Here is a 23,995-nt window from a genome sequence, read left to right as displayed (position 1 = left end):
GTATACGGGATTGCTTGAATCCCTGACATCGTGGTTCATCCGATAAGATCATCGTGGAACATGCGGGAGCCAACATGGGTATCCAGATCCCGCTATTGGTTATTGGCCGGAGAGCTGTCTTGGTCATGTCTACATGGTTCCCGAACCCGTAGGGTCTACACACTTAAGGTTCAGTGACGCTAGAGTTGTTATGGGAAATAGTATGTGGTTATCAAATGTTGTTCGGAGTCTCGGATGAGATCCCGGACGTCACGAGGAGTTCTGTAATGGTCCGGAGGTAAAGATTTATATATGGGAAGTCATCGTACGGTCACCGGAAGTATTCGGGGGTTTGCCGGTATTGTACCGGGACCACCGAAGGGGTTCCGGGGGTCCACCGGGAGGGTCCACCTGCCCCGGAGGGCCCTATGGTCTGTATGTGGAAGGGAACCAGCCCCTAAGTGGGCTGGGCGCCATCCCCCCTAGGGCCCATGCGCCTAGGGTTTGGGGGAAACCCTAAAGGGGGCGTCCCCCTTGGCTTGGGGGGTAAGCCCCCTCCCCTTGGCTGTCGTCCCCCCCCCCCTCTAGATCTCATCTAGAGGGGCCGGCCCCCTTCCCCCTTCACCCTATAAATAGAGGGGAGGAGGGAAGGCAGCAGCACCTCATCCAAGGCGCAGCCCTCCCCCTCTCCAACACCCCCTCCTTCTCCGTTGAGCTTGGTGAAGCCCTGCCGGAGAACTGCTGCTCCACCACTACCACGTTGTCGTGCTGCTGCTGGAGTTGTCTTCCCCAACCTATCCCTCCTCCTTGCTATATCAAGGCGCGGGAGACGTCACCGGGCTGCACGTGTGTTGAACGCGCGCGGAGGCGTTGTTGTTCGACGCTTAGATCGGAATCGACCATGATCTGAATCGCTGCGCGTACGACTCCTCCAACCGCGTTCTTGTAACGCTTCCGCATCATGATCTTCAAGGGTATGAAGATACACTCTCCTCTCTCTCGTTGCTAGTCTCTCCATAGATTGATCTTGGTGATGCGTAAAAAAAATTAATTTCTGCAACGATCCCCAACAGTGGGCATCAATTTTGTCAATTTACTTGCCGTTACTAGTATTATCTTGATTCGGCGGCATCGTGGGATGAAGCGGCCCGAACCGACATTACACGTACGCTTACGTGAGACAGGTTCCACCGACTGACATGCACTAGTTGCATAAGATGGCTAGCGGGTGTCTGTCTCTCCCACTTTAGTTGGATTGGATTCGATGAAAAGGGTCCTTATGAAGGGTAAATAGCAATTGGCATATCACGTTGTGGTTTTGGCGTAGGTAAGAAACGTTCTTGCTAGAAACCTATAGCAACCACGTAAAAAACTTGCAACAACAATTAGAGGATGTCTAACTTGTTCTTGCAGCATATGTCGTGTGATGTGATATGGCCAAAAGGATGTGATGAATGATATATGTGATGTATGAGATGATCATGTTCTTGTAATAGGAATCACGACTTGCATGTCGATGAGTATGACAACCGGCAGGAGCCATAGGAGTTGTCTTAATTTATTGTATGACATGCGTGTTAATGAAAATGCCATGTAATTACTTCACTTTATTGCTAACCGTTAGCCATAGTAGTAGAAGTAACACTTGGCGAGACAACTTCATGAAGACACGATGATGGAGATCATGGTGTCATGCCGGTGACGATGATGATCATGGCGCCCCGAAGATGAAGATCAAAAGGAGCAAAATGATATTGGCCATATCATGTCACTATTTGATTGCATGTGATGTTTATCATGTTTTTTACATCTTATTTGCTTAGAACGACGGTAGCATAAATAAGATGATTCCTCATAAAATTTCAAGAAAGTGTTCCCCCTAACTGTGCACCATTGCGAAAGTTCGTTGTTTCGAAGCACCACGTGATGATCGGGTGTGATAGATTCTAACGTTCGCATACAACGGGTGTAAGCCAAATTTACACATGCAAAACACTTAGGTTGACTTGACGAGCCTAGCATGTACAGACATGGCCTCGGAACACAAGAGACCGGAAGGTCGAACATGAGTCGTATAGTAGATACGATCAACATGAAAATGTTCACCGATGATGACTAGTCTGTCTCACCTGATGATCGGACACGGCCTAGTTGACTCAGATCATGTATCACTTAGATGACTAGAGGGATGTCTATCTGAGTGGGAGTTCGTTAAATAATTTGATTAGATGAACTTAATTGTCATGAACATAGTCTAAAATCTTTGCAATATGTCTTGTAGATCAAATGGCCCATGCTAATGTTGCCCTCAACTTCAACGCGTTCCTAGAGAAAACCAAGCTGAAAGGCGATGGTAGCAACTATACGGACTGGGTCCGGAACTTAAGGATCATCCTCATAGCTGCCAAGAAAGCATATGTCCTAGAAGCACCGCTAGGTGAAGCACCCATTTTCCCAGCAACTCAAGACGTTATGAACGCCTGCTAGTCGCGTAGTGATGATTACTTCCTGGTTCAGTGTGGCATGCTTTACAGCTTAGAGCCGGGGCTCCAAAAGCGTTTTGAGCAACACAGAGCATATGAGATGTTCCAAGAGCTGAAAATGGTTTTCCAATCTCATGCCCGAGTCGAGAGATATGAAGTCTCTGACAAGTTCTATAGTTGTAAGATGGAGGAAAACAGTTTTGTCAGTGAGCACATACTCACTATGTCCGAGTTACACAACCGTTTGTCTCAGTTAGGAGTTAATCTCCCAGATGACTCGGTTATTGACAGGATCCTCCAGTCGCTCCCACCTAGCTACAAGAGCTTTGTGATGAACTACAATATGCAAGGGATGGAGAAGTCCATTCCTGAGTTATATTCAATACTGAAATCAGCGGAGGTGAAGATCAAGAAGGAACATCAAGTGTTGATGGTAAATAAGACCACTAGTTTCAAGAAGGGCAAGGGTAAGAAGAACTTCAAGAAGGACGGCAAGGGAGTTGCCGCGCCCGGTAAATCAGTTGCTGGGAAGAAGCCAAAGAATGGACCCAAGCCCGAGACTCAGTGCTTTTATTGCAAGGGAAATGGTCACCGGAAGCGGAACTGCCCCAAGTACTTAGCGGACAAGAAGGCCGCAACACCAAAGGTATATGTGATATACATGTTATTGATGTGTACATTACCAGTACTCGTAGTAGCTCCTGGGTATTTCATACCGGTGCGGTTGCTCATATTTGTAACTCAAAACAGGAGGTGCGGAATAAGCGGAGACTGGCGAAGGACGAGGTGACGATGTGCGTCGGGAATGGTTCCAAGGTCGATGTGATCGCCGTCAGCACGCTACCTCTACATTTACCTATGGGATTAGTTTTAAACCTCAATAATTGTTATTTAGTGCCAGCTTTGAGCATGAACATTGTATCTGGATCTCGTTTAATGCGAGATGGCTACTCATTTAAATCCGAGAATAATGGTTGTTCTATTTATTTGAGAGATATGTTTTATGGTCATGCCCTGCTGGTCAATGGTTTATTCTTGTTGAATCTCGAATGTGATATTACACATATTCATAGTGTGAGTACCAAAAGATGTAAGGTTAATAATGATAGTCCCACATACTTGTGGCATTGCCGCCTTGGTCACATTGGTGTCAAACGCATGAAGAAGCTCCATGTAGATGGACTTTTGGAGTCTCTTGATTATGAATCATTTGACACGTGCAAACCATGCCTCATGGGCAAAATGACCAAGTCTCCGTTTTCCGGAACAATGGAGCGAGCAACCAACTTATTGGAAATCATACATACTGATGTGTGCGGTCCAATGAGCGTTGAGGCTCGCGGTGGCTATTGTTATGATCTCACCCTCACTAATGACTTAAGTAGATATGGGTATGTCTACTTAATGAAACACAAGTCTGAGACCTTTGAAAAGTTTAAGGAATTTCAGAGTGAGGTGGAGAATCAACGTGACAGAAAAATAAAGTTCTTACGATCAGATTGTGGGGGAGAATATTTGAGTCATGAATTTGGTACGCACTTAAGAAAATGTGGAATTGTTTCACAACACACGCCGCCTAGAACACCTTAGCATAATGGTGTGTCCAAACGTCGTAATCACACTCTATTGGATATGGTGCGATCTATGATGTCTCTTACCGATTTTCCGCTATCATTTTGGGGATACGCTTTAGAGACAGCCACATTCACTTTAAATAGGGCACCGTCTAAATCCGTTGAGACGACACCGTATGAATTATGGTTTGGGAAGAAACCTAAGCTGTTGTTTCTAAAAGTTTGGGGATGCGATGCTTATGTCAAGAAACTTCAACCTGAAAAGCTCGAACCCAAGTCGGAAAAAATGCGTCTTCATAGGATACCCTAAGGAAACCATTGGGTATACCTTCTACCTCAGATCCGAAGGCAAGATCTTTGTTGCCAAGAACGGATCCTTTCTGGAGAGAGTTTCTCTGGAAAGAAGTAAGTGGGAGAAAGTAGAACTTGATGAAGTACTGCCTCTTGAACCGGAAAGTAGCGCAGCTCAAGAAGATGTTTCTGTGGTGCCTGCACCGACTAGAGAGGAAGTTAATGATGATGGTCAAGGTACTTCGGATTAAGTTGCTACTGAACTTCGTAGGTCCACAAGGACACATTCCACACCAGAATGGTATGGCAACCCTGTCCTGGAAATCATGTTGTTAGACAACAGTGAACATTCGAACTATGAAGTAGCGATGGTGGGCCCAGATTCCAACAAATGGCTTGAAGCCATGCAATCTAAGATAGGATCCATGTATGAAAACAAAGTATGGACTTTGACAGACTTGCCCGATGATCGGCGAGCGATAGAAAATAAATGGATCTTTAAGAAGAAAACTGACGCGGATGGTAACGTGACCATCTATAAAGCTCGGCTTGTCGCTAAGGGTTATCGACAAGTTCAAGGGGTTGACTATGATGAGACCTTCTCACCCGTAGCGAAGCTGAAGTCCGTCTGAATCATGTTAGCAATTGCCGCATTCTATGATTATGAGATATGGAAAATGGATGTCAAAACTGCATTCCTTAACGGTTTTCTTAAGAAAGAATTGTATATGATGCAGCCAGAAGGTTTTGTCGATCCTAAGAATGCTAACAAGGTATGCAAGCTCCAACACTCCATCTATGGGATGGTGCAAGCATCTTGGAGTTGGAACATTCGCTTTGATGAAATGATCAAAGCGTTTTGGTTTATGCAGACTTATGGAGAAGCCTGCGTTTACAAGAAAGTGAGTGGGAGCTCTGTAGCATTTCTCATATTATATGTGGATAACATACTATTGATGGGAAATTATATAGAATTTTTGGAAAGCATAAAGGCCTACTTGAATAAGTGTTTTTCAATGAAGGACCTTGGAGAAGCTGCTTACATATTAGGCATCAAGATCTATTGAGATAGATCGAGACGCCTCATAGGTCTTTCACAAAGCACATACCTTGATAAGATATTGAAGAAGTTCAATATGGATCAGTTCAAGAAGGGGTTCTTGCCTGTTTTGCAAGGTGTGAGATTGAGCACGGCTCAAAGCCCGACCACGGCAGAAGATAGAGAAAAGATGAGTGTCATCCCCTATGCCTCAGCCATAGGGTCTATTATGTATGCCATGTTGTATACCAGACCTGATGTAAACCTTGCCGTAAGTTTGGTAGGGAGATACCAAAGTAATCCCGGCATGGAACACTGGACAGCTGTCAAGAATGTCCTAAAGTACCTGAAAAGAACTAAGGATATGTTTCTCGTTTATGGAGGTGACGAAGAGCTCGTCGTAAAGGGTTACGTCGATGCTAGCTTTGACACAGATCTGGATGACTCCAAGTCACAAACCGGATACGTGTATATTTTGAATGGTGGGGCAGTAAGCTAGTGCAGTTGCAAGCAAAGCATCGTGGCGGGATCTACATGTGAAGCGGAGTACATGGCATCCTCAGAGGTAGCACATGAAGCAATCTAGATGAAGGAGTTCATTACCGACCTAGGAGTTATTCCCAATGCATTGGGCCCGATGAATCTCTTCTGTGACAACACTGGAGCTATTGCCCTTGCCAAGGAGCCCAAGTTTCACAAGAAGACCAGGCATATCAAGCGTCGCTTCAAATCCATTCGTGAAAATGTTCAAGATGGAGACATAGATATTTGTAAAGTGCATACGTATCTGAATGTCGCAGATCTGTTGACTAAACCTCTTCCACGAGCAAAACATGATCAACCCCAGAACTCTATGGGTGTTCGATTCATCACAATGTAACTAGATTATTGACTCTAGTGCAAGTGGGAGACTGTTGGAAATATGCCCTAGAGGCAATAATAAAATGGTTATTATTATATTTCCTTGTTCATGATAATTGTCTATTGTTCATGATATAATTGTATTGACCGGAAACCGTGATACATGTGTGAATACGTAGACCACAACATGTCCCTAGTGAGCCTCTAGTTGGCTAGCTCGTTGATCAATAGATGGTCATGGTTTCCTGACCATGGACATTGGATGTCGTTGATAACAGGATCACATCATTAGGAGAATGATGTGATGGACAAGACACAATCCTAAGCATAGCACAAGATCGTGTAGTTCGTCTGCTAAAGCTTTTCTAATGTCAAGTATCATTTCCTTAGACCATGAGATTGTGCAACTCCCGGATACCGTAGGAATGCTTTGGGTGTACCAAACGTCACAACGTAACTGGGTGGCTATAAAGGTACACTACAGGTATCTCCGAAAGTGTCTGTTGGGTTGGCACGAATCGAGACTGGGATTTGTCACTCCGTATGACGGAGAGGTATCTCTGGGCCCACTCGGTAATGCATCATCATAATGAGCTCAATATGACTAAGTAGTTGGTCACGGGATCATGCATTACGGAACGAGTAAAGTGACTTGCCGGTAACGATATTGAACGAGGTATTGGGATACCGACGATCGAATCTTGGGCAAGTAACGTACCGATTGACGAAGGGAATTGTATACGGGATTGCTTGAATCCCTGACATTGTGGCTCATCTGATAAGATCATCGTGGAACATGTGGGAGCCAACATGGGTATCCAGATCCCGCTGTTGGTTATTGGCCGGAGAGCTGTCTCGGTCATCTCTACATGGTTCCCGAACCCGTAGGGTCTACACACTTAAGGTTCGGTGACGCTAGAGTTGTTATGGGAAATAGTATATGGTTAACGAATGTTGTTCGGAGTCCCGGATGAGATCCCGGACGTCACGAGGAGTTCCGGAATGGTCCGGAGGTGAAGATTTATATATGGGAAGTCATCATATGGTCACCGAAAGTATTCGGGGGTTTGCCGGTATTGTATCGGGACCTCCGAAGGGCTTCTGGGGGTCGACCTGGAGGGTCCACCTGCCCCGGAGGGCCCTATGGGCTGTATGTGGAAGGGAACCAACCCCTAAGTGGGTTGGGCACCATCCCCCTAGGGCCCATGCGCCTAGGGTTTGGGGGAAACCCTAAAGGGGGCGTCCCCTTGGCTTGGGGGGCAAGCCCCCTCCCCTTGCCCCCCCCCCCCCTCTAGATCTCATGTAGAGGTACCGGCCCCCTTCCCCCTTCGCCCTATAAATAGAGGGGAGGAGGGAGGCCAGCAGTACCTCATCCAAGGCACATCCCTCCCCCTCTCCAACACCCCCTCCTCCGTTGAGCTTGCGAAGCCCTGCCAGAGAACTGCTGCTCCACCACTACCACGCTGTTGTGCTGCTGCTGGAGTTGTCTTCCCCAACCTCTCTCTCCTCCTTGTTGGATCAATGCGCGGGAGACGTCACCGGGTTGTTGTTCGGCGCTTAGATCGGAATCGACCGCGATCTGAATCGCTGCGTGTACGACTCCTCCAACCGCGTTCTTGTAACGCTTCCGCATCACGATCTTGAAGGGTATGAAGATACACTCCCCTCTCTCTCTTGGTGATGCGTAGAAATTTTTTAAATTTCTGCAACAATCCCCAACATGTTGCTCCTCCCATGGCACATTGCCTATGGCGTAGAGTAAGATCGAGATACGACGGCCTTAGGCGCCACCACCGTTGGCCTATGGAGGGTATCAATGGCCGCCAGTGTTGTTCAACTGGCGCTACTACTGTTGCTCCCATCATGAGTTATGAAGTTGACGGGGGAGGGGGGAGGGGGGGCTCGGTCGCTAACAACAATGCAGAATGGGCGCTATGGAGAAGATAGGGTGGGTGAATCAGTAAAGAAGATTTGCATTTATCTTCGAAAAAAGGGAATTTGGAAGCACCAAAGGGAACATTTTACATTATGATTAAATAATTTCGGCACCCCACTGAACTTTATGGTCTACACGTACCACCTCGTGCGAACCTGATATTGTAAGTCGCCATGATATTTTTTGTGCAATGTCCCGCATATTTGCCAATGCACCAGTGCTATCGAGTTGTCATTTAAAAAAAAATTGCGGGGACTTATCAGTTTTATCAACATGAATAATGCCTAATGGTGGTAATGTGTGTCATCTGTGGTGCCCATTATGGGTTTGCATCTGAATTTAGACAAGTGTGTCTTCTACCTTCAAGAGATACACTGAGCCAAACCCAACACAGATCCGATAGACATCTGAACTTTGACGGTCGCCGTTATTTGCCGTAGCCCGCTATTTTAATTATGGTATTTTCATAAGACCGACGCTACTACTAAGTGCAGCAATTAATTAATCACCACGACGTAACTTACTAGTGCAGCAAGGCTAATTAACAAGCTACTGATCGATGAGGATAAAAACAGGAGGCAGCCGGCGGCACCGGCGAAGCAGCGCGATCAGGTGGGGGGCAGCGCGTGGCTGCCGCTGCCGCGGCGGCCGCCCAGCAGCGCGGCGAGGAGGACGGCGTCCATGGCGGCCACGGAGAAGACCGTCGCGGCGAGGACCCCGACGCGCAGCTTCCTCCAGAAGGCCGCGCGGCGGGTGCGGAGAACGTCGAGCTCGTCCGCCGCGGCCTCGGCGAGCGCGGCCAGGAGGCGCCTCGAGCGCGCGCTCAGACCGCTGGCCCCGCGCAGCTCGGCCAGGACCACCTCCAGCTCCCTGAGGACGGTGTAGCCCTCGGCGTCGGCGTCAGTGTCGTTGGCGTCGGCGGGACGTGCGACCTGCAAGACGAGGAGGAGGAATACGAATCTCACGAAACAAGTTACACAAACGTGTCGAACTCAAATTCAAATTAAATGGACTTCAGGACCGACGAGCCCCACGAGACCGAGAGCGCTCGAGATCAGACGAATCGGAGCCCAAAACCGCGGCGCGGACTGAATTTCAGCCGACAGTGAACCGTAATCGGCCGGGGAGCGGTACGCACCTGGGCGAGGGCGGAGCGGTCGGGGGCGGGGACCGCGTCGCGGGGAGGGGCGGGGACGACGGTGGAGGAGGAGGAGGCGGCGTCGTCGGGGTCGGGGAGGTCGAGCGGCGGCGCGAGGTCGGCGACGGCGAGGCCCTCGGGCAGCGCGGGGTCGGGGAGGTCGAGCGGCGGCGCGAGGTCGGCGACGGCGAGGCCCTCGGGCAGCGCGGGGTCGGGCTGCTGCTGCGCGGCGGAGGCGGCGTCGTCGTCGTCGTAGGTGAGGAGCTTGCCTGCCTCCTGGTGAGCAGCGGGGAGAGGCCCGAGGAGGCCATCGATCAGGCGCGCGGCGCGGGTGGTTGAGGGAGGGAGGGAGGGAGGCGGTGCAGGAGGTTAGGTTACCTTGGCGAGGGGGGCGGGGGGCGCGGACGAGGAGGAGCCCACGGAGCTGCGGTTGGCCGGGGTGGTGGCGGCGGCGGCGGCCTTGGCGCCGGAGGAGGAGCGGGGGCGCGGGGTGCTGACGGCGCCGCCCTGAGGCTTGGCCATGCCTGGGCTCTGGCTCTGCTCGGAACCGACGGAATGGTGTGGGTTCCAGAACCTGGGCTGGTCTCTATCAACTGGACTGGGTTCGACCCGGGTCGGGTGCGGGTATTTATCGGCCCCACACGTCAGTCACGGTTGCTTGCTTTAAGCCAGCATTGGCCGAGGAACACATGGCCTCTTTTATTGAAAGGAGTTCCATAAGAATTTTACATGGCCTCTTTTAATTTTTCTCTTGTATAGTTGTTGTTTGATTAATCGTATAGGAGTTTTCTGTAAGATTCATTACACTATACTTTTTACTCAAATTCGAATAAACAAAACCCTATGGAATTCGTGTAGAGGTACCATCGTAACTACTTCATATGACTTTCTATTTCTGTGTTTTTTGCCATCTTTTGTTTTTAAATACAGTATCATATACACGCGCATACACTCACCCCTATGAACGGACACACGCACACCCTTTGCAGATACTAGCACTAAAGCTAGGTTGAATAAGATGAAACGAGCCTTCCAATTTACCAAAACAAGCAGAGCAGAGCATATCAGATCATCCTAGCAACAACCTCTGCGTCCCCAAAAGAGGCAGCGTTTGTTTTTTGTGTTATGGAGACTCTCAAATCTGTTGACATAAAGTATGATGATGATTCTATTGCGGGCTGGCGGGAAAAAACACGGCGAATTTCAACTAGTTACTAGCACAACCGGACCGGACGGAATAAATAACAGCAACCGTCTTCAAATTTTTCTCAAGCTCACTAAAGCTAGGGAGACAAAACAAATTCTCTCATTCCACCTCCCAGGAGATCGGATTCGTCATCACCTCTCCTGACTGGCTGTCACCCTCTGCATGATCATCGCCTCGGCCGCCTGGATGGCCTCTGATGTTCCCGTTATCGTCACTTTCCTGCACCAGCGAGAGTGGAAATTATAAGCTTCAGTGGCCGAGAGGTGATCACAGGGCCAAGCATGGCGGCGTAATGTTGTTACCTGTCAGATGTGCCAGGTATGAAATCGCCCCTATCTGATATCTTAATCCTGGCACCACTAGCCTGCAGTCGCAACAAAATTACATCAGTTTGGTTTCCCCGAAACATGGTGCGCTCACACCATACAAGGCAGCAGCAGGTTTATGCAGATTTGCCATATAAACCACATAAGTATGAAACATGAGTTTTCTGAACTAAAATGTGCAGTAAAACAACACTAATGAGGTTCAGTTTCACACGGTGTAAGAAGATACCTGAATGATCTCTGTTATGTTCCTTCCTGCACGCCCTACAACTGCACCGATGTGTTCGTCAGCAACACCTATGGTGTGCGATTCTTGGGCATCATTATTAGCAGGTGATCTAACAGGTGTACCAGGCTGAAAAGTTTCAACAGAAAACAATGGTTAGAACAAATTGAAAACATATATGAGGTTAACACTACTACCCAAAAAACAAAGCAAAAAAGAAGGTGCTGCCTCAGCAAAAACAGTTCTACAAAATTATAAAATATATGCATAGAGAATATAGCCTGAAAGCATTAGAATGCAAGAAAACTGGGCACATTAAATCTAACATCAAGGAGTTAGCGCACACAACATCAATCAGAAGTTCCAACATACACATCTCTCTTTCTCCAAAAACAAATGCTAAGTGTAATACACATTTACGCACATCTCTTTCTCCAAAAACAAATGCCTAGTGTAATACACATTCACGCATATCTCTTTCTCCAAAAACAAATGCCTAGTGTAATACACATTTTATTTCCAGTGCGCTGAGTAAGAAAATAGCGTTCACAAAAAAACTGTCAGGTATCTGGAAGTGTGATATACCGTTTTATTTTTTATGGACTACCTAATATTAGTACTGCCAACAGAAGCTATCAGGACATAACCATAATAAATTCATGAGATCAAATTTTGCCTTCTTGCAGTTCAAAGACTTGGATAGGAAAAATGTTCTACGCACTTCCTAATGAGGTTCTACTAGAAAGCATATCATACATATCAGTGATATCACGCGACTCCAACATCTCTCCTCAGGCGCACAACAAAAAGAGAACACATGGTAGATCATTATCAACACAGATGGACTAGGTGTTTACAAAAAAGGTGTACACCATGCAGGACAGCAAACACGAACCTTGTTGTTTTGGTACCTTCCACCACCACCACCACCACCACCACCAGGATACCCATTAGGTCCATAGTTCACAGCATTATTATATGGCACCTGTGGAATCATATAGCCAACAGGAACAGCGGCAGGGTAACTAGGGAAACCAAGGCCTGGATATTTTGAAGTGAAGGAAATGAGTAAGAGAAAATGGTTATGCCGTATCTGAAAGGTGAATCCATCTATAAATATCATGAATGCAAAGAGAATGTCTAGCTGCACATGCAAATATATCCCAGCATTCTCAGCTGTGACTTTTTTTTAAATGGTGTTATGACTTATTTTTAGAGAAGCATGATAAATGCAGAACATGTATTCTTCAAGCAAGAAAGGTATTATGAGAAGGCATCCATTCAAGCAAAGCATGAAGCAGAGTGGTAACATTAGAACTAGAAAGCGGTGAAAATTCTAGGATTTACCTGCATATGGAAATGGGGAACTCAAATTAGGTGGGTAGTGAACATCCTCAGACAACTTGCTTAATATCAAATGTATGGCTCGCATCTGACTGTTTAAGGGTCCTGTGATAGTAACAAGCCTATCATGCAAACCAACAAAGTTGTTGTCCTGTGGTGAAATCTTGATTCCAGCATGTGAATCTTCAATAAATGACCTGAAGAGAGAGGGAACACCAAATCTCAACATTCCAGGCAACAGAAACTAAAATAAAGTAAATACAAGAACAACGATGAAGCATGTGATAGAGGTCCAATCAGACCAGGCACATGAGTATTATCAAGAGAAGGACCATACAGTTCCTATTATCATGCATCGGTTCACATATACTAAATCAGTTTTCTCAATAACAATAACATTACTCCAACATTGAAATTAAGAAAGTACTCCCTCCGTTCGGAATTACTAGTCTCAGAAATGGATGTATCTAGAACTAAAATACATCTAGATACGTCCATTTCTACGACAAGTAATTCCGAACGGAAGGAGTATCATAGTGGGGGTGAAACTTAATGACAGTATCAGAGATTAGAACAGGTTTATTGATTAGGCATACTTGATTGTTGCTCCTCCTTTACCAATAATTCCACCACATGAGCTGTTAGGAACTACAAGTCTAAATTTAGGCCTAGCTTCAGCTTCATTAGATTCTTCCCCCTGGAAAATAACAGGAGAATATCAGCTATCAAGCAATGGCAGCATGGTCCTACAGACATGACCGTTTGCAAAACAAATAGATTTACCTCTGATAAGAGTTTCTCAAGAACCAACTCCATGGCCTTAACTACTTCGTCAAACAGTCCAGAGACCATGATGATTCTGTCATTTGTACCAGGGAAAAACTCATGGCTGCGTGATAATTGAATACGAGCCCCAGACTGAGATTGGAAGTCATTAATAGTTGAACCACCCTTGCCAATAATACATCCTGCTGCTGTATTAGACACCAGAAACCTCAAATGCGTTGGCTTCTCCTTGTCATCTGAGGAGACAAATCAACTTGAGATTCAGAATTACATGCAAGAAAGGTGAATAGCAATAGCGATAACCATGATATTACAAGTTCAATCATACAGAAGCAACCGACAGATAACATAGCAATTGTATCATATATAGGTTATAATTTAGTGATTGCACCTAACATCCAAAGAAGCCCGCAAGCAAATTTAGAAGATTTTCAGTACAAAAGGATATGCTCCATGTCGTTCCTAGGACAGCTGAGTAGTTCATCGTGCCAAGAATTATAACAAATTTCAGTAAGAAGCGAAAAAATAGCAAGCATCTCCAGCCACACACCTACTTTGCGTTCTGATACAGTTGACCATTAAATTAAGAATTGTTGCGCTAGAAAGGTGAATGGCAGTAAGCATCCCGCTACGAGTTCCAAGTCGAGAATTACGTTAATAGTCGTCTACTCTAAAATGCTTTGAAGTCAAGCAGAAAGAGCAACTAACGATGCATTGTAATAAACATAGCATTTTTTTAGGCAATGTAATAAACATAGCAATACCAGCATGGTAAGGCCCAGCATAATTTAGTAGGTTTTGATCACTAGACGTGTTTTGCTGCCTGCACTTCCTAAAACACTAACACTTTCACCGTGACAACAGCTGGAACAAACTGAAGTACGAAGTGACGAGCAAAATCATCCGCCCACGAATGTCATGTTTAGAAATAAATCATGCCGAAGTGTACTAAACTCTACTTGAGCGCAAGGAATACCACCGAATCAGCGAGCGAACGAACCAGAGCACATTAACCAAACCGCCCACTGAATTACTAAACCATCCCCCCGTGCACTGCAGCGAGGTCAACCGGGCGCAGCAGCACGTGAGGTGCAAAACGAAGGGGCTAAGCATGAATGATCCTTGGTCAGTTGTGAGCGCCCGCTGCCATGGAACCGGCCACCACAAATCCGGCGCCGCCACAGCGGCCGGCCGCGCGCGGGGGGCAGATCTCGGGCCCGCGGCGGGGCGCCGGGGCCCGGATCTCGCGGATCCGCGCGCGCGGCCGCGGTGGCCACGCTCGTACGCAACAGAACCTAGAGCTCAGCTCGCAGAGAGGATACCTTCGGGGTCGGCGGCGTCGTGGTCGGCGTCGTGGCGGTCCTGCGGGGGCGGCGGCGGCGGGGAGGAGCGGGGCGCGCGCTTGGGCGCGGACTCGGGCGAGGAGGCGTAGGGGGAGCCCGGGGCCTCCATCTTGTGCCGGCGGCGGGGGGCGGGCGGCGGAGGTGGGGGTGGGGTTGGGGGGCGGAGGTGTGGGGGGAGACGGGGTGGAGCGATGGTAGATCGCTGTGGGCCTACGCCATCAAAGGAGGGACTGCGACGAGGGTTTGGCTGCGCCTTGGGCCGTTTTATCCGTCCGATCCAATCCAATCCAGCAAAGGATCAAACGCTTTCTATTTCTTGTGGGCCGTCGTTTTCGTGGCGTGTACCACCACGCCGGATTTTGTTTGTTTATTTTGTCTGCTCTACAACAGAAGTACCAACAGTCGTGCTGGAAAAATACAACTTTTATCAGCATAGATACACGCTAACCACGCTTCATGGCGCAAGGAACAAGGAATGCCAACAGACATGATCTCTATCCAAGGTTTGTTCATGGGGCTTGGCTGACCTGAGTTGGTCACCGACACAAGGCGGGCCCTAGAGTTTTTTATTTTATTTTTACGAGAGAAACTTCTAGGCAGGCTCTAGAGTTGTACAATAAGGACGCTCGACTAGCGGCCCTTCTTTATTTACCTTTTTTACGCCTGGAAAGTAGAGCCTCCTGTTAGTGGGACTCGGTTTATGTGTTAAATGGTTGAGATAATTAGAGCATCTTCACTCGCCCCCCCCCCCCCAGGAGCCATTTTTTCAGCCCGCCGGGGTCGATGGAAATTTTGGCATGGGGGGAGGCCGGGAGGGGTTCCCAGCCATACCCCCACCCAACAGTTAAAAGACAAGAGAGATGAGAGGAAAAAGAGATGACAGTGGGCGATCTAGGTGGGCCTAGGAGGAAAAAGAGATGAGAAAGAGAGAGAGAGAGAGGGTGTGAGAGGCTGACAGTGGGCCAAGCAGAACAATCTCTCTCCTCCCCCAGCTGTCCTCGAGATCCTGGGTTTGGGGTGGGTTGGCCGGTCGAAAATTTGGCCAAATCCGGCGCTAATCGAGCTCGTGGGGGGCGGTAGTGAGACTTTTTTTGTCCGCCGGCGCCGAAAAACTGCTCGGGGGGGCGGGTGGAGATGCTCTTACAATGGAGTTAACAAATACATAGAGTAGATCCAGTTATGGTGAGGTATGACAGTCACTATTGCTCTTTGGGGTTAAATTGCACATTATTATGCAAAACCGCATGTCAGATCAAGGAAAAACAAATGATGCATAAAAATCATATGTACCTAGGGTTTCCATCTTCTGCCGGCGGCGGGGGCGGGGGTGCGGGAGGAGGCAGTGGCGGAGGGAGGGAGCAGGGGGAGACGGGTTGGAGCGATGGTAGATCGATGTGGGCCTACGCCATCAAAAGAGGGACTGAGACGAGGGTTTGGTTGCGCCGCATGTCGTGGTTCTAAGTCTGACAGTAGTGTAGGGGGGTAGGTATGGAGAGGCAAGATCCTAGCTATGGAGTAGTTGTATACGCAATGGATTTACGAGTTCAGGCCCTTCTCGGAGGAAGTAACAACCCTATGTCTCGGAGCCCGGAGGCGGTCGACTGGATTATGTGCGTATGAGTTACAGGGGTGCGAACCATTTACACTGAGGAGGGGGGTGGCTTATATAGAGTCCGCCAGACCCCTCCGGCCCTCAGTTATGCAGGGTTTAAGATACATTAAGATCGGGAGTTACTGGTAACGCTACAAATAAAGTGCTATGATGACCATAAAAGCTACTCAATGACCGACCGTTTGCATGCAGAGGAACTTTAGATCTCCCGGCCGTCGAGTGGTTGGCTTCATGGTCGAGTGGTTGGTTTCATGGTCGAGTGTCTTCGAGTCTGTCGAATGGAACACTTCTGAGTCGATTGACAGGCGGTTTCTTCTAGAGATGTCCTTGGGTAGGGTAGTTTGGACAGGTCCATGACCCTACCCTAGGTACATAGCTTCATCATTAGCCCCCGAATGGATCGAGGTTTGAGTGGAGAAGGAGTTGAGAACTCTTCCGACCCATTTTTCGTGCTATGAGTATATCTTGTTCTGGACCCATGGACCTAAATAACGACACCAACTTCTTTTTCGGTCGCCTTGATCCATTCTGTTGGGGAACGTAGCAGAAATTCAAAATTTTCCTACGTGTCACCAAGATCTATCTATGGAGAGACCAGCAACGAGTAGAAAGAGAGTGCATCTACATACCCTTGTAGATCGCTAAGCGGAAGCGTTCAAGTGAACGGGGTTGATGGAGTCGTACTCGTCGTGATTCAAATCACCGATGATCCTAGTGCCGAACGGACGGCACCTCCGCGTTCAACACACGTACAGCCCGGTGACGTCTCCCACGCCTTGATCCAGCAAGGAGAGAGGGAGAGGTTGAGGAAGACTCCATCCAACAGCAGCACAACGGCGTGGTGGTGGTGGAGGAGCGTGGTAATCCAGCAGGGCTTCGCCAAGCACCATGGGAGAGGAGGAGTAGGAAGAGAGGTAGGGCTGTGCCAGAACTTCGTGTATAGCTCCCATGCGCCTCCCCACTATATATAGGGGTGGAGGGGCTGGTTTCTTGCCCTCCAAGTCCATTGGGGCGTTGGCCAAGGTGGGAGGAAAGAAATCTCATTATTTCCTTCCCCACCGATTGTTATCCCCCCTTTTTAGGGATCTTGATCTTATCCCTTCGGGATATGATCTTATTCCTTCTAAGGGGGGATCTTGGTGCGCCTTGACCAGGGGTGTGGGGCCTTGCCCCCACTACCCACGTCCATGTGGGTCCCCCCATGCAGGTGGGCCCCACTCCGGAACCTTCTAGAACCTTCCCGGTACAATACCGAAAAATCCCGAACATTTTCCGGTGGCCAAAATAGGACTTCCCATATATAAATCTTTACCTCCGGACCATTCCGGAACTCCTCGTGACGTCCGGGATCTCATCCGGGACTCCGAACAACATTCGGTAACCACATACAAACTTCCTTTATAACCCTAGCGTCATCGAACCTTAAGTGTGTAGACCCTACGGGTTCGGGAGACATGTAGACATGACCGAGACGTTCTCCGGTCAATAACCAACAGCGGGATCTGGATACCCATGATGGCTCCCACATGTTCCACGATGATCTCATCGGATGAACCACGATGTCAAGGACTTAATCAATCCCGTATTCAATTCCCTTTGTCTATCGGTATGTTACTTGCCCGAGATTCGATCGTCGGTATCCAATACCTTGTTCAATCTCGTTACCGGCAAGTCACTTTACTCGTTCCGTAACACATCATCCCGTGATCAACTCCTTGGTCACATTGCGCATATGATGATGTCCTACCGAGTGGGCCCAGAGATACCTCTCCGTTTACACGGAGTGACAAATCCCAGTCTCGATCCGCATAAAACAATAGATACTTTCGGAGATACCTGTAGTGCACCTTTATAGTCACCCAGTTACGTTGTGACGTTTGATACACCCAAAGCACTCCTACGGTATCCAGGAGTTACACGCTCTCATGGTCGAAGGAAGAGATACTTGACATTGGCAAAGCTCTAGCAAATGAACTACACGATCTTTTGTGCTAGTCTTAGGATTGGGTCTTGTCCATCACATCATTCTCCTAATGATGTGATCCCGTTATCAACGACATCCAATGTCCATAGCCAGGAAACCATGACTATCTGTTGATCACAACGAGCTAGTCAACTAGAGGCTCACTAGGGACATATTGTGGTCTATGTATTCACACGTGTATTACGATTTCCGGATAATACAGTTATAGCATGAATAAAAGACAATTATCATGAACAAGGAAATATAATAATAATACTTTTATTATTGCCTCTAGGGCATATTTCCAACAGTCTCCCACTTGCACTAGAGTCAATAATCTAGTTCACATCGCCATGTGATTAACACTCACAGGTCACATCGCCATGTGACTAATACCCAAGAGTTTACTAGAGTCAGTAGTCTAGTTCACATCACTATGTGATTAACACTCAATGAGTTTTATGTTTGATCATGTTGCTTGTGAGAGAGGTTTTAGTCAACGGGTCTGAACCTTTCAGATCCGTGTGTGCTTTACAAATCTCTATGTCATCTCCTAGATGCAGCTACCACGCTCTATTTGGAGCTATTCCAAACAACTGTTCTACTTGGAGCTATTCTAAATTATTGCTCCATTATATGTATCCGGTCTCTCTACTCAGAGCTATCCGGATAGGTGTCAAGCTTGCATCGTCGTAACCTTTACGACGAACTCTTTTACCACCTCCATAATCGAGAAAATTCCTTAGTCCACTAGTTACTAAGGATAACTTTGACCGCTGTCCTGTGAGCCATTCTTGGATCACTCTTGTACCCCTTGACTGACTCATGGCAAGGCACACTTCAGGTGCGGTACACAGCATAGCATACTGAAGAGCCTACGTCTTAAGCATAGGGGACGACCTTCGTCCTTTCTCTCTATTCTGCCGTGGTCGAGCTTTAAGTCTTAACTTCGTACCTTACAACTCAGGCAAGAACTCCTTCTTTGACTGGTCCATCTTGAACACCTTCAAGATCATGTCAAGGTATGTGCTCATTTGAAAGTATTATTAAGCATTTTGATCTATCCTTATAGATCTTGATGCTCAATGTTCAAGTAGCTTAATCCAGGCTTTCCATTGAAAAACACTTTCAAAATAACCCTATATGCTTTCCAGAAATTCTACGTCATTTCTGATCAACAATATGTCAACAACATATACTCATCAGAAATTCTATAGTGCTCCCACTCACTTCTTTGGAAATACAAGTTTCTCATAAACTTTGTACAAACCCAAAATTTTTGATCATCATCAAAGCATACATTCCAACTCCGAGATGCTCACTCCAGTCCTTAGAAGGATTGCTGGAGCTTTGCATACTTATTAGCATCTTTCGGGATTGACAAAACCTTCCGGTTGTATCACATACAACCTTTCCTCATTAAAATCGTCGAGGAAACAATGTTTTGACATCCTATCTGCAAGATTTCATAAATAATGCAGTAATCGCTAATATAATTCCAACAGACTCTTAGCATCGCTACGAGTGAGAAAATCTCATCGTAGTCAACTCCTTGAACTTGTCGGAAAACATCTTAACGACAAGTCGAGCTTTCTTAATGGTGACATTTACCATCATTGTCCGTCTTCCTTTTGAAATCCATCTGTACTCATTAGCCTTACGACCATCGAGCCGTTCTGCCAAAGTCTACACTTTGTTTTCATACATGGATCCTCTCTCGGATTTTATGGCCTCAAGCCATTTATCGGAATCCGGGCCCACCATCGCTTCTCCATAGCTCGTAGGTTCATTGTTGTCTAGCAACATGACCTTCAAGACAGGATTACGTACCACTCTGAAGTAGTACGCATCCTTGTCATCCTACGAGGTTTGGGAGTGACTTGATCCGAAGTTTCATGATCAATATCATAAGCTTCCACTTCAATTGGTGTAGGTGCCACAGGAACAACTCCCTGTGCCCTGTCACACACTAGTTGAAGAGACGGTTCAATAACCTCATCAAGTCTCCACCATCCTCCCACTCAATTCTTTCGAGAGAAACTTTTCCTCGAGAAAGGACCCGATTCTAGAAACAATCCATATTGCTTTCGGATCTGAATTAGGAGGTATACCCAACTGTTTTGGGTTTCCTATGAAGATGCATTTTATCCGCTTTGGGTTCGAGCTTATCAACCTGAAACTTTTTCATATAAGCGTCGCAGCCCCAAACTTTTAAGAAACGACAACTTAGGTTTCTCTAAACCATAATTCATACGGTGTCATCTCATCGGAATTACGTGGTGCCCTATTTAAAGTGAATGTGGTTGTCTCTAATGCCTAACCCATGAACGATAGTGGTAATTCGATAAGAGACATCATGGTACGCACCATATCCAATAGGGTGCAACTATGATGTTCGGACACACCATCACATTATGGTGTTCCAGGCGGTATTAATTGCGAAACAATTTCCACAATGTCTTAATTGTGTGCCAAAACTCGTAACTCAGATATTCATCTCTATGATCATATCATAGACATTTTATCCTCTTGTCACAATGATCTGCTACTTCACTCTGAAATTACTTGAACCATTCAATAATTCAGACTTGTGTTTCATCAAGTAAATATACTCAACATTTACTCGAATCATCTGTGAAGTAAGAACATAATGATATTCACTGCATGCCTCAGCACTCATTCGACTGCACACATCAAAATGTGTTACTTCCAACAAGTTGCTATCTTGTTCCATCTTACTGAAAATGAGGCTTTTCAGTCATCTTGCCCATGTGGTATGATTTGCATATCTCAAGTGATTCAAAATCAAGTGAGTCCGAACGATCCATTTGCATGGAGTTTCTTCATGCATATACACCAATAGACATGGTTCGCATGTCTCAAACTTTTCAAAAACGAGTGAGTCCAAAGATCCATCAACATGGAGCTTCTTCATGCGTTTTATACCATTATGACTTACATGGCAGTGCCACAAGTAAGTGGTACTATCATTACTATCTTATATCTTTTGGCATGAAAATGTGTATCACTACGACCGAGATTCAATAAACCATTCCTTTAGGTGCAAGACCATTGAAGGTATTATTCAAAAATAGAGTAACCATTATTCTCCTTAAATGAATAACCGTATTGCGATAGACATAATCCAATCATGTCTATGCTCAACGCAAACACCAATCTCGGTGGTAGAGGGAGCGTGCGATGCTTGATCATATCAACCTTGGAAACACTTCCAACATATATCGTCAGCTCACCTTTAGCTAGTCTCCGTTTATTCCGTAGCTTTTATTTCGAGTTACTAACACTTAGCAACCGAACCGGTATCCAATACCCTGGTGCTACTAGGAGTACTAGTAAAGTACACATTAACATAATGTATATCCAATATACTTCTATCGACCTTGCCAGCCTTCTCATCTACCAAGTATCTAGGGTAATGCTGCTCCAGTGGTTGTTCCCCTTATTACAGAAGCACTTAGTCTCGGGTTTGGGTTCAACCTTGGGTTTCTTCACTAGAGCAGCAGCTGAATTGCCGTTTCATGAAGTATCCCTTTGTTCCCTTGCCCTTCTTGAAACTAGTGGTTTCACCAACCATCAACAATTGATGCTCCTTCTTGATTTCTACTTTCGCGGTGTCAAACATCATGAATATTTCAAGGATCATCATATCTATCCCTGATATGTTATAGTTAATCACGAAGCTCTAGCAGCTTGGTGGCAATGACTTTGGGGAAACATCACTATCTCATCTGGAGGATCAACTCCCACTCGATTCAAGTGATTGTTGTGCTCAGACAATCTGAGCACAAGCTCAACGATTGAGCTTTTCTCCCTTAGTTTGCAGGCTAAGAAAATCGTCGGAGGTCTTATACCTCTTGACGTGGGCACGAGCCTGAAATCCCAATTTCAGCCCTCGAAACATCTCATATGTTCCGCGACGTTTCGAAAACGTCTTTGGTGCCTCTACTTAAACCATTTAATTGAACTATCACGTAGTTATCAAAACGTGTATGTCCGATGTTCGCAACATCGACAAACGACGTTGGGGTTCAGCACACTGAGCGGTGCATTAAGGACATAAGCTTTCTACTGATCGCATAATCGCTACTATCAACTTTCAACTATATTTTCTCTAGGAACATATCTAAACAGTGGAACTAAAGCGCGAGCTTACGACATAATTTGCAAAAGGTCTTTTGACTATGTTCAGGATAATTAAGTTCATCTTATGAACTCCCACTTAGATAGACATCCCTCTGGTCATCTAAGTGATCACATGATCCGAGTCAACTAGGCCGTGTCCGATCATCACGTGAGACGGACTAGTCATCATCGGTGAACATCTTCATGTTGATCGTATCTACCATACGACTCATGCTCGACCTTTCGGTCTCCGTGTTCCGAGGCCATGTCTGCACATGCTAGGCTCGTCAAGTTAACCCTAAGTGTTTTCGCTGTGTAAAACTGTCTTACACCCGTTGTATGTGAACGTAAGAATCCATCACACCCGATCATCACGTGGTGCTTAGAAGCGACGAACTGTAGCAACGGTGCACAGTTAGGGGAGAACACTTCTTGAAATTTTGTAAGGGATCATCTTATTTACTACCGTCGTCCTAAGCAAACAAGATGCATAAACATGATAAACATCACATGCAATCAAATAGTGACATGATATGGCCAATATCATTTTGCTCCTTTTGATCTTCATCTTCGGGGCTCCATGATCATCATCGTCACCGGCACGACACCATGATCTCCATCATCATGATCTCCATCATCGTGTCTTCATGAAGTTGTCACGCCAACGACTACTTCTACTTCTATGACTAACGCGTTTAGCAATAAAGTAAAGTAGTTTACATGGCGTTCTTCAATGACACGCAGGTCATACAATAAATAAAGACAACTCCTATGGCTCCTGCCGGTTGTCATACTCATCGACATGCAAGTCGTGAATCCTATTACAAGAACATGATCAATCTCATACATCACATATCATTCATCACATTCTTCTTGGCCATATCACATCACATAGCATACCCTGCAAAAACAAGTTAGACGTCCTCTAATTGTTGTTGCATGTTTTACGTGGCTGCTATGGGTTTCTAGCAAGAACGTTTCTTACCTACGCAAGACCACAACGTGATATGCCAATTGCTATTTACCCTTCATAAGGACCCTTTTCATCGAATCCGTTCCGACTAAAGTGGGAGAGACTGGCACCCGCTAGCCACCTTATGCACCAAGTGCATGTCAATCGGTGGAACCTGTCTCACGTAAGAGTACGTGTAAGGTCGGTCCGGGCCGCTTCATCCCACAATACCGTCGAAACAAGATTGGACTAGTAACGGTAAGCATATTGAACAACATCAACGCCCACAACTACTTTGTGTTCTACTCGTGCAAAGAATCTACGCAATAGACCTAGCTCATGATGCCACTGTTGGGGAACGTAGCAGAAATTCAAAATTTTCCTACGTGTCACCAAGATCTATCTATGGAGAGACCAGCAACGAGTAGAAAGAGAGTGCATCTACATACCCTTGTAGATCGCTAAGCGGAAGCGTTCAAGTGAACGGGGTTGATGGAGTCGTACTCGTCGTGATTCAAATCACCGATGATCCTAGTGCCGAACGGACGGCACCTCCGCGTTCAACACACGTACAGCCCGGTGACGTCTCCCACGCCTTGATCCAGCAAGGAGAGAGGGAGAGGTTGAGGAAGACTCCATCCAACAGCAGCACAACGGCGTGGTGGTGGTGGAGGAGCGTGGCAATCCAGCAGGGCTTCGCCAAGCACCATGGGAGAGGAGGAGTAGGGAGAGAGGTAGGGCTGTGCCAGAACTTCGTGTATAGCTCCCATGCGCCTCCCCACTATATATAGG

At 46.6% G+C, this 23,995-nt stretch overlaps 2 protein-coding genes across 3 annotated transcripts; both read right to left on the bottom strand.

The window, feature by feature from the left end:
* Nucleotides 1-8,538: 8,538 nt before the first annotated feature.
* Nucleotides 8,539-10,152, bottom strand: LOC123139952 (resuscitation-promoting factor RpfA). Of its 2 annotated transcripts, none has more exons than XM_044559668.1 (3): nt 9,680-10,152; nt 9,302-9,577; nt 8,539-9,095 (listed from the first exon to the last, which is right to left on the bottom strand). In XM_044559668.1, the coding sequence occupies exons 1-3, from the start codon at nt 9,821-9,823 to the stop codon at nt 8,772-8,774; spliced, it is 744 nt and encodes a 247-aa protein (XP_044415603.1). In that variant the 5' UTR covers nt 9,824-10,152; the 3' UTR covers nt 8,539-8,771. The 2 variants fall into 2 exon arrangements, with proteins under 2 accessions (XP_044415603.1, XP_044415604.1); XM_044559669.1 differs by having other exon boundaries at nt 9,302-9,574.
* Nucleotides 10,153-10,315: 163 nt separating this feature from the next.
* On the bottom strand, nt 10,316-14,765 carry LOC123139951 (protein BTR1). The gene is made up of 8 exons (XM_044559667.1): nt 14,513-14,765; nt 13,188-13,426; nt 13,001-13,101; nt 12,408-12,601; nt 11,956-12,101; nt 11,064-11,189; nt 10,811-10,872; nt 10,316-10,727 (listed from the first exon to the last, which is right to left on the bottom strand). Exons 1-8 carry the CDS (start codon nt 14,640-14,642, stop codon nt 10,640-10,642), a joined length of 1,086 nt encoding a protein of 361 aa, XP_044415602.1. The 5' UTR covers nt 14,643-14,765; the 3' UTR covers nt 10,316-10,639.
* Between the last annotated feature and the right edge of the window lie 9,230 nt (nt 14,766-23,995).

The sequence above is a fragment of the Triticum aestivum genome, chromosome 6B (genome assembly GCF_018294505.1).
Source record: "Triticum aestivum cultivar Chinese Spring chromosome 6B, IWGSC CS RefSeq v2.1, whole genome shotgun sequence".
NCBI classification, from domain to species: Eukaryota; Viridiplantae; Streptophyta; class Magnoliopsida; order Poales; family Poaceae; genus Triticum; species Triticum aestivum.
Note: the sequence above shows the minus strand (reverse complement) of the source record. Positions and strands in the feature narration are given on the sequence as shown.